Source organism: Kogia breviceps, chromosome 2 (assembly GCF_026419965.1).
Source record: "Kogia breviceps isolate mKogBre1 chromosome 2, mKogBre1 haplotype 1, whole genome shotgun sequence".
NCBI classification, from domain to species: domain Eukaryota; kingdom Metazoa; phylum Chordata; class Mammalia; order Artiodactyla; family Physeteridae; genus Kogia; species Kogia breviceps.
The window spans coordinates 156,403,369-156,413,987 of record NC_081311.1 but is presented as its reverse complement, the minus strand read 5'-3'; the positions used below and the strand labels follow the sequence as shown (position 1 = coordinate 156,413,987).

The following is a 10,619-nucleotide window of genomic DNA, read 5'->3' as shown; positions in this document are numbered from 1 at the left end:
TATCAGATATATTGTTTGCAAATACCTTCTCACATTCAGTAGGTGGTCTTTTCATTTTGTTGATAGTTTTCCTCTGCTGTGCAAAAGCTTTAGTTTGATGTGGTCCCATTGGTTTATTTTTGCTTTTGTTTCCCTTGCCTGAGGAGACGATTTCCCCCCCCCCCCAAAAATGACAAAAAAAAAAAAACAATAAAAAAACAACAAAAACACAAAACAAAAACCTACTAAAACCAATGTCAAAGAGCTTTCTATTTATGTTTTTTTTTTGTAGAAGTTTTATGGTTTCAGATCTTACACCTAAGTCTTTAATGTATTTTGAACCACATGATTTGATATTTGAACTCTTTTTTTTTTTTTTTTTTTTGCGGTACGCGGGCCTCTCACTGTTGTGGCCTCTCCCGTTGCAGAGTACAGGCTCCGGACGTGCAGGCTCAGTGGCCATGGCTCACGGGCCCAGCCGCTCCGCGGCACGTGGGATCTTCCCGGATTGGGGCACGAACCTGCGTCCCCTGCATTGGCAGACAGACTCTCAACCACTGCGCCACCGGGGAAGCCCTGAACTCTTTATTTTAATAGGGCATCTACAACTTGTGGATTTTAGGCTATTTGTATAGAAACCCACTAGTCCATGTTGTGATTTCACAAATATAGGAATAAAGAATTATGACATAGTAATCAGAAGTTTCTGCCAAATTATCCATAACACTTCATGTACTCTGGGAAAAAAACGTAAGCTAGAACAGTTGATAGTAAATGATCCTTTTATCACATCACTAATAGATAGCTTCTGTTCTACTGAAATAACTCAATGGAAGATATTGAATAAACTTTTTTGTCAATAGTACCATATGTAGAGCTAAAAATATGGGATCAGAAAAAAGCATCACTTATACGGGTAAGCTAACTTAAAAATACTGTGTAGAACAGATTAACAATATGTAGCATTAAAAACATACATTAAAATTAAGAAATAGAAACTCATTTTGCAAATTTATTTTCACAAAATCTTGATATGAAAACAAACACATTTAATGAATATATGCATATTTATTGTACTTTATTTGTTTTTCAAAATTTGAAGTTCTTACAAAAGCTTAAACATAGTGGACCTCTCTGCCACTCAAGCTGAATCTGTCTGGAATATTGCTATAAATAAATAGAAATCACTTTTTTCTACATCCATAATTGCCTTGGCTCTAATTCATACTAATTTATAATTATGATGAAGTGTCAATAAAGTCAAGAATAATTTTATGAGAGCATCTGAAAAAGTATGTACTTTAAAATTAGAATAAAATTTTTCTATATGGTGATCTATAATCTATACAAGTCATAATTTGTGATTACTATTTATTTAGGCAGAATAGAGATATTTAGATGCAATAAGCTTGACTAAAATGTATAACTGATATTGTTTGCAACTCTCTTTTGAGGATACATCTAAGAAAAAAAGGCAGCATGAAATTGCTGTTCAGCCATCTACTTTAGAACCACATTCTGTAGTTTGCTAATAACTTTTCCATATTATGCTGATCTGCAATTTTTGAAACCATATTTTTAACCCAAGCAGTTGGCATAATTTCTAGAGCAACTGCTTTATTCTGGGAAATCTGGCTGCCATGATTAGTGGTTTGACTACAGTATTTCCATACGAGTAAGTTCCCACTGATGTATTTGTGGTTTCACATACACCAAGAAATATTCTGTGATGACTGCTGGATGGAAAAGATTGTTCATCTCACAATGATCTTTCTGGCCACATAGACATACCACAATCTGTATCAGTAATCTTGAAATTTTGGCAGTCTTAAATACACATTATTCTTGCCAATATATATTCATTATTTAGATGGTTTTCTTTTGGTGTTTTAGTCTTTAGGAAACGAAAGAAAAAAGAAATATGTCTCTAACATTTTTCCAGCTTTTTTTTTTTTTTTTTTTTTTTTGAGAGAGAGATAGAGACTTCTCTTGCTGGAAAGGGAGCATAGTCAGAGTGGAGATGCAGCCAGGGTGCAGAAATTTCAATTGTCTCTTCAAAATATGTGCAGTTAAGTCACATGAAAGAATCAGTAAAGGGCAATAACTTGTTTTTTTTTTTTCAGTCTATACCCACCTGGGAGAACAGACTCCAGTCAGCACAAACGGACTTCATCAGAGAAGCCTTTTAACATAAAGCATCTGTCTTAAGTTTTAAAAATATGACTTCAATTTTCCTCTTAAATACCATGAATGCTGACCTTTTGAAACAGAGCTGAAGTTTCTCTCTACTTGAAATTGCTCATTCCCATGAAGAACAATAATCAATTAATGCATTTATTTTAATCTTGCTTGGCCTTTCTTGAGAGCAAGCACATTCCAAAATAGCTCTCTGTGTTCTTTAAATTCTAGTTACACTGTTTTATTATACATCTGAAAAATGAATTTGTTATAGCAATTTTCCTGATAATTGTTAAAGGAAAAGATAAGTGGTATTACATGAAAGTTAATATTACATATAATATGATATAAAAGCACTGTTGAACAGCATTTAACATATAAAATTCAAAATGATAAAACATGGTCTTCCTTTTACTTTTCCATTAATTTTGTTTTGTTAGTTGTTAGACAATTTTCAAGCATTGCTTTCTGGGACATTTTTATACAAGTCTCCTTTGACCTTCTAATTTTTAGTTGGGGAACAGTACAGGAAACAATCTGGTTTTGATGGAATCCCGAATTTTTGTAAGTGTGTATGTTCTAAATAAACTCAACTAGGTCATGTGACTCATGTGCTTTCCATGGTCTTATTGACATTATGTGTACAGACTTTCTAATTAATTTTATTTGATCACATAGACATTTTTAATTGTTTCTTTTTTTAAAAAATTGAACTGTTTGCTAAGAAAGAGGTACTTCTTTAGAGTTTTTTGGCAAGATAACTTCGAAAGGTTTGTACAGATTTGCTCAATTTGGATGGCAAAAATAAATGCTCAAGCTCCTGTGGTTTTCAAGGACAGCTGTTTTCTCTAGTTTCAGATCTGTGATTAAGCCTTAAGGAAGGGATACAGAGTGATGAGAAACACAATTGGTGCTTTTGGAAGATCTAACAGGCATGCTGGGGATTTTTATGTTCTCTGTGTTTCTTTTCTTTATAGGTACAGTAATAAGAAAAACTTTACCAAAAAACTGACACAAAGGAGTGTAATACAACATATGTCAAAGGCAAGTTTTATTTGAATACATTTCAAGAAAATATTCTAGTATTCACATTCTCACATATGAAGCTTCATTATAAAACTTGTGGAGAAAAGCAGTGCAGATCTCTGTGAATCTAAATATTTCACTCCGTGTAAACATATTTAAGAATACTTGTGCTTTGATATTTCAATATAGGATTATCTTACACATTTCAGCATTTTCTCCTGGCATTTTTAAAATTTTAATGTTTACTTGGAAAGATGGGAGCTTCTGAATTCCTTTGAGACACGCAACGTTTATCTTGAAGTTATCCTGAAAATGTAGCAAGCCAATAACTTTTGAAGAGAAGCATAGGCCCCATTTCTGCCCTGCAAATATGCTCTGAGGTTGTGTATCTAAGATTAGGAAAGGCTGAGAAAGGAGAGAATCTTAGAATAATGCTTTTGCCTTGCATCCAACTTTATTATGAAGGGACAGAACTCTATACACAGATTTTGAGATGATAAACAGATACAAAGGCTGGGACAGTTTTCTGGTTTCTGCTGTCCTTTTTTAAGAGATTTTGGACAGCCAGATGCATCATTTACCTAGGATTCATTGATTCAATATTTATTTATAATGGGTATGTAAATGAAAGAAGAAATATTGCTTTCTATGACAATTTTTTTAAACTTTGGTTTCTTTGAAGAACTTCCTTCCTTTTACACCAAGAATAGCTAATGTTCAGGAATGTTATGAACCCCATTACATGACTTTCCCAAAGTCAAAGATCAGTCTAGAGTTATAACCGTGTCATATCACAGTATGAAGTTTTAAATCTTAGTTCAGTGTTTCCCTATAGATCAGACTGAGTTGTTTTAAAGTAAATGCAATTTACAGGAGTAATTTTTTTTAAATTACTTAAAAATTCACATAACATATGGTTGAGAAATTTTCAAAATCAAGTGATTCTAAGAAAGTGATATATGTTTTTCTAATAGCCATGGATAGCAGGAAGCCATGAAAGAGGTGTCCAGCTTTATCTTCAGGCATTTTCCTTTTTAAATCCTTTTATGTAGAAAAGATGAAAAATGGAGGCGTTATCGGAGAACTAGGGGGAATTAAAGAGGAATTACTGTAGAAACAGCTTTTTACATAATTGCATCATACTTATTACTCCCTAACCTGCAAATGGTCCAAGTTTTCTGAAAAATGAACGGGTCAGGTATCTGTTCATAGTCACTTTGCCACATGTGGTTAGTTGATATCTCTGAACATTTATGACGATCTCCGCACTATCTGACTCCCACTATCTGTCTTCTCCTGTTCCTTGTACTGTCTGTCGAGTACAAGTTTGGGTTTTTTTTTTTTTTCTCAATTAACACAGATACCAAGAATAAAATAAATGGAAAACTAAATAGCTAAATGAAGTGCGTACATTTGTGTATGTGTCTGTGAAAGAAATTAGTTTAAGCTGAATCTTTGCAAAAATCTCTCTGTGTTCATACACTTCCTACATGTACTTAATTATTTAATTCCAATTATTAAATGATACTCATATTAAATTTTAAGAGTATATAAAAAACCAAAATGACACAAAGCCCTGGAAAATAGTAACACTTTTAAATTAGTCCCAGAGCTACATTAATTTTTTCAACTATTAATAGACTTAGCCATAAAATTTTTATTTTTTTCTATCAAAATGTAGCTAAGAAACAAACATCTTTCTTTGCTTTCTTTGCAGGAAAGAACTGGTATCTGGATTATTTCCAGTCCATCCAGACAGCTATTTCAACTGGAACAAGTGACCTTTGGAACAGAGTAGAACATAGCAGCCTGGCCAGACAGAGGGGAGGGAGTAGGCAACTGGGAAGGGCCCAAACATGTTCTTATGAAATGTCATTTGAAGTAAGAGGACAATAAAAAACTAAGGACAAATAAATGAACTTAAACATATTTAAGACCAATGAAAACTGTGTGGCCACAACGTGGGATTCAAGGAAAGATGCAGTTTGAGTCTTTACCTATCATTCTTTAACACACATGCTCAACAAATATAGTTCTTCACCCTCTGAGTCCAGGCAATGTCCTTTAATTATACAACATTCATCTTTGAATCCTCACAGTCTCGTTGAAGCTATAATAATCAATTAATAAAAATCAATATTAACATAATTAATATAAACAATAGTCAATTGTTTTTCCTCCCTTGAGTGAGCCAGATTTCCTTAGTCTATGAATCTATGGTGATTAATAGATGCTCATAGAGAATGTCAAGGTCTTTATTTAGCAGATCATTGCTACGTAAGATAAAAGTTAAAATACTGGTAAAGATTTTATCAGAAAGGGCAAAGTGGTTATCTTCTCTTAAGATTTACTTGGAAGGTATGTTGTTCTTCTCTTTCACAGAGAGCATAAGAAGTCTTAGTTCACATCATTAGCAAGAAACATGCTAAAGAATCATTTAACCTTTTACTGAACACTTTATGGGTAAAGTGTTGTGCGTGGCACCAAAGAAGATACAAAACTGTCAAAGCAATACTTCATTAAGATTTTTGGAGGATAAACAGAAAAGTTTTTTTAAAAAGCTTCATTAAACAAATAGAAAAGTTAAAAAAATACTTTATTAAAAATATATTTAAATGATGTTTCCAAGACAGTATTTTATTGATTTTTGCAAAATATATTAATAATGACAAGTTGATAAACTAAAATTTACAGAGAAAATGCTAGGAGATTTCAGAATGTCCTTTAACAGAGAACTTAATTAGGTCCTGCGCGTACTGGGGAATTCTTTTAAGAAGATATCTCCTACAGCTTATAGCCAGACTCCCTTTAATGAAAACAGCAACATTTAAAAGTCTGATGCAAGTTCCAAAGTGCCTATAGAGCTGCTTGCAAACTGGAAATGTTTGGCTCAATGAATTTTGACTGTGCATCTGAATAAACACCAAAATTGTGGCTAAAGGTAATTATATAAGCAAAGTTTTAGTTACCCAGTTGTAGTGGTACTATTAGCTCACACAAAACCCAATGTTAGTGATACAGAAATAAATTCAGCTATTTCAATATATCATGTAGTGATAAATTTTTATCAGAAAAATTCAAAGTGAGCTTTCAAACTCAACTTCTTAAGTATGCCATCCTTTATATATTATTAACTATGATTTTGGAATTAGTGTGTCTTAGGATCAATGAACTAGAGTGGAAAGAAATGAATTCAGAGAAAGGAAATGTCTTCTGCTATTTAAATAATACCCAATTTCATAAAAATTCACTTGAAAGTAAGGAAATAGAAGACCATACATTATTTTAAGAGGTGGTCTCCTCACTAGAGTAAAGGAATCCCACTTTCCATGAATTCCAGAGAAATACGTTTTGAGGGAGAGAATTCTGTAAGTGGGTTACATCTGGATCTTAATAATATAAGGTCAAGACATGGAACGAGTGTATAAGAAGTAAGGTTTGGGTCGAATTTATGAAATGGGTGTTGGAGGGGGAAGTTCTTGAGACAGTTGTCTGAGGTTATCTAGGAAGGTGAGGACACTTAAATTAGGCACTTCCTTCATGAGACACAAGGGTCTGAGGGCAATACTAGCCATGCCCATATCAACAGTGTGTTAACTGCCCGTAAAGAGTGTAGTTTGGGTGTAGTCTGGGTTTTAGTTGTCAAAATTGAGTCCAAGATTCTTCAAAAAATTTAACAGAGGCTGAAGCCCAAAATCATGAATAAATATTGAATTTGGAACTACAAATGGAAACACTGGAACAGAAAAATATTAACAGCCAGTTTCTTTTCATGGTTATGTTAAGTAACATCAAAAGGAGTAAAAACAAAAGTCAGTATTTAGAAATGCATCAACACAAAAATCTATCAGAAGTTCTATCTGAAAATGAATTCCCATAATTTGACTAAAATTTAAAAAAAATCAAATTCCAAATACAAGAAACAAGAAGAGATGAAGAAAATTATTGTCATTGGCCTGTCTTCATAAGCTTCACATTGGATATCTAACATTATAGACACTAGCCAGTGCTAGGTACCCAAATTTAAACATCGTTAAATATTAATATTGTAAAGGAAATTTTGGTTCACACAGTACTTTAATACATATAGGTTTTCATTTATTAATTCAAATATTTGCCTTACTTTTCCTTTACGACAATAAACTAACTGAAGACAGGGATCTTGTCACCTTCAATTTAACAATGTCTGTTAGCAAACTTACGTGATGTTTTCTTACCCAGCTAATACACGATATTGACATAGAGTAATAAATGAATTTTAGTGAACAGATGGATGAATTGCTCAATGGTGTGCAAAGCTGTGCATGTGAGTCCTGGGTAGCATTAAAGTACTTAACATTGTGCTTTAAATAGATTCAAAACTTCATGATATTCTAATTAGCCACCACTCAAACTCTATGATCAAGTCCACCTTTTTAAGACTACCAGCCAAGATACCCTTTGTATTACTAGCTTAAAAATGCTCTCCATTCTGAAAAGAGATATTTATGCAATACAGTTATTACACCAGATGCTTCTGGTGAAAGAAACCAAACTATGACCTCTCTCACCAGCAGGATGAAATCCACTGTTTTCACAACTGAATTATGTTGGATCATAAAGCTAAAATGTGTGTGGGCTGTAAGAAATGAAATTAAAGTCTTTTTCTGCTTTCTTCTTTCTCTTTCTGTCTTTCTTTTGGCACCAATCTATGACCAGGAGAATTTGGCATGAAGTTAGCTTCAGAATGTGTCTAAATTAGAGGTTATTTAATGAGTTATATGTACAAATGTAAATTATACGATTTAATTTATTTAAAATCATTTATTCTCAGCAAAATCAAACATATCATTGAGTTTACATAGAAATAAAATTTGCAACTGTATCTTGATAAAAATGCACTGGTGAAATAAATGCTCGTAATTAATGACCAATTATATACTATTTAATCATGCCAGTAGCAGAATTGATTACCATTAAAAATTGATACAGTAACATATTTTAAATGTGCAAAGTACTCTATTGTGTTACCATTGATAATAAATCGCCACTAAATATATACTTATTACATAAAGCTTTTTAAAGTACAATAAAAATACAAATTCTATCTGTTAAAAAAAGCCATTGATATGGCTTCTAAATATCCTCATTATACAAATTCCAAAATACTATATGACAAACAAAATTATAAAGACTCTTCTTTATGAAACATATACTACCCTCTAATTAAGGTACAACTTAGCAGATAACAGAAAGCAAACAAGAAGGCTTATATACACCACAGAACATTATGGGGATACATATAAATATAATATTGCATAAGCCTATTTGATTTCTGTTCCTAGTGAAAATGTACCTTTAGCACATGAAGAAAATTCCCATGACTAAAGGAAAAGAAACATTTTTGAAATCTACCTTCAATCTAAGCTCATATTTTCATTAATTTAATTTTTTTCTTATAATGTGATGAACCAAATTATAAATTTGACCATAAATTTTGCACTCAGTACAAATTACAGTCTGTTACATAATGGGCAAAGGTGTAAGAAACAAACATTTTTAAAAGTCAGAGTTCATCAGCACATCAAGAATCAGCTGCAAGAAAATGTTATTGTTCATGTTAAAGACCAAACTGAGCAGCAATTTCATTTTTGTGAAAAATGAGATTCTGACTTTAACAAAACAGATACAAATTAAATTTGATAAATAATATTGATAATTCATAAAGAACAGGTGCCATAGATTTTTAACAGTATCAAAACTAATGGGTCATCACAAAATAAACTTTGGTGAGAAAATATCTTTATCAAGGGAGAAAATATAAGAAGGATAGTCTTATTCAGTTCAGAAAAAAATATATTTGGTAAAGTATATATGGGTAATAGATACTGCAACTAAAGACAGCATATATTCCAAATGTTTTTTTCAGAAACTTCAGATCAGATGATGTTTAGTAATGTAACTTATCTCATTAGAAATTAAATTTTATTTTAAGTGTTTTGTAAATAGAAAATTTTCATTTTTTCCACAATCTTTATGTATGAAATAAATAAAAGATTTAGAGTGTAGCTGATAATAATAACTAACATTATTACCTTGCTTTTACTAATAAGTACTCTAAATACATTCAGTCTAATTATTACTGGAATTTATATTTTTGTTATTTTACCTGCTAAAAATGATCTGGTGGTATTATATTCAAAGTTTACATTTTCCCAATAATATGAACAACATTTCAGACATAAAATGACATCTGTCTAATGAATGGTAACACGTTCATTGGTTTGAATATAGAACATATTTAGTTTGGCATTGGTGTATCTCTTTAGGACTCTGAAAGGTATCTTTAAGGTATGGCTTTTGGGAAATCAGTAATAAACTAGCATCCTAGAGAATGAACTTAAATTTGAAGAAGCTAATTATTTAGAGCTCAGACACAGGCAGACATCTGGATAATTTGTCTTTCAATTATAAATTCTTCTACAAACAAACAGAAAGGAACATAAAAGTATGATTTACTTTACAGTGAGTTGTTTTAAAACAAAATGCTACCGTTCAACAGTGAAAGTATGAGGAAATTTTACTGAAATAATTTTCAGAAAGTTATGAGATTCAAAAATATATTGGTACATATATAGTACCTGTCATAAGTAATAATGAATAATAGATATGTATACAAAACAAATTTAACAGATTCAAGACCTCTTGTTCTGACATCAGCACCTGCTGTCTAATGGGTCGAGACAAAATACTGTGCCTTCAAGAGTTAGTCCCATTTTGAACCCCTCCTGCAAAATAAAGTAAAATCATTAAAACAGGAAATGCTCATAGCTAAAAAAAAAAAAAAAAAAAAAAAAAAAAAATCCGTAAATGAAAGAGATTATGAGAAGTTGAAATCTTCATGTTTTGATCAACTAAGAAATAATTATATGTCAATGTTGGCTTGTCAAATTTTTATCAACTCCTTTTATACCCATTAGCATTTTAAATGTTCTAAATATACATGAGGTTAGCACGCATAAGAGATAGAAGAAAACAGAAATATGTGGAATTAAGTAATTTTAAGACTTAATGTTTCTTTTCAGTGAAGTCTAGTTTATGTCATTCTACTGTAGCTTAAATCACTTGGCTTTAAAGGTCAATATTCATATAAGTAAGATAGCTAGACCTCAAGGTGATGACAGCCTGATAGTTTTCACTTTTTCTTCTTGGTTACCACTATCCAGAGCCTGGGAAAATAAATTGCATTGTATTCCCTAAATGTAATGCTGTAACCTATGTGTAACACAGGACTGCAGACCACTTTGCCATGGAAAAAGTTTCCTCTACTAGCCTTGTAGCTGCCTGTAGCTGCAAATTATTGCTTTGAATTCCACTCACCTCTAGCATGTTTTAGATGCTTCTAGAAGTTAAATTTCTTTTGATTTATTGAGACCAAGTACCCAATTGCCATGAAA

General features: G+C 31.9%; 1 protein-coding gene across 7 annotated transcripts in view; it reads right to left on the bottom strand.

The window, feature by feature from the left end:
* Positions 1 to 5,762: 5,762 nt before the first annotated feature.
* GULP1 (GULP PTB domain containing engulfment adaptor 1) overlaps positions 5,763 to 10,619 on the bottom strand; it is a 262,224-nt gene continuing 257,367 nt past the window's right edge. For 6 of the 7 annotated variants that reach the window (XM_067026439.1, XM_067026443.1, XM_059052329.2 and 3 more), the window contains one exon: positions 7,956 to 9,950. In XM_067026439.1, coding sequence (XP_066882540.1) covers positions 9,879 to 9,950 — 72 coding nt within the window. In that variant the 3' untranslated portion in view covers positions 7,956 to 9,878. Of the gene's footprint in view, positions 9,951 to 10,619 lie in introns of all 7 variants that reach the window. The other variant, XM_059052330.2, reaches the window with a different exon arrangement.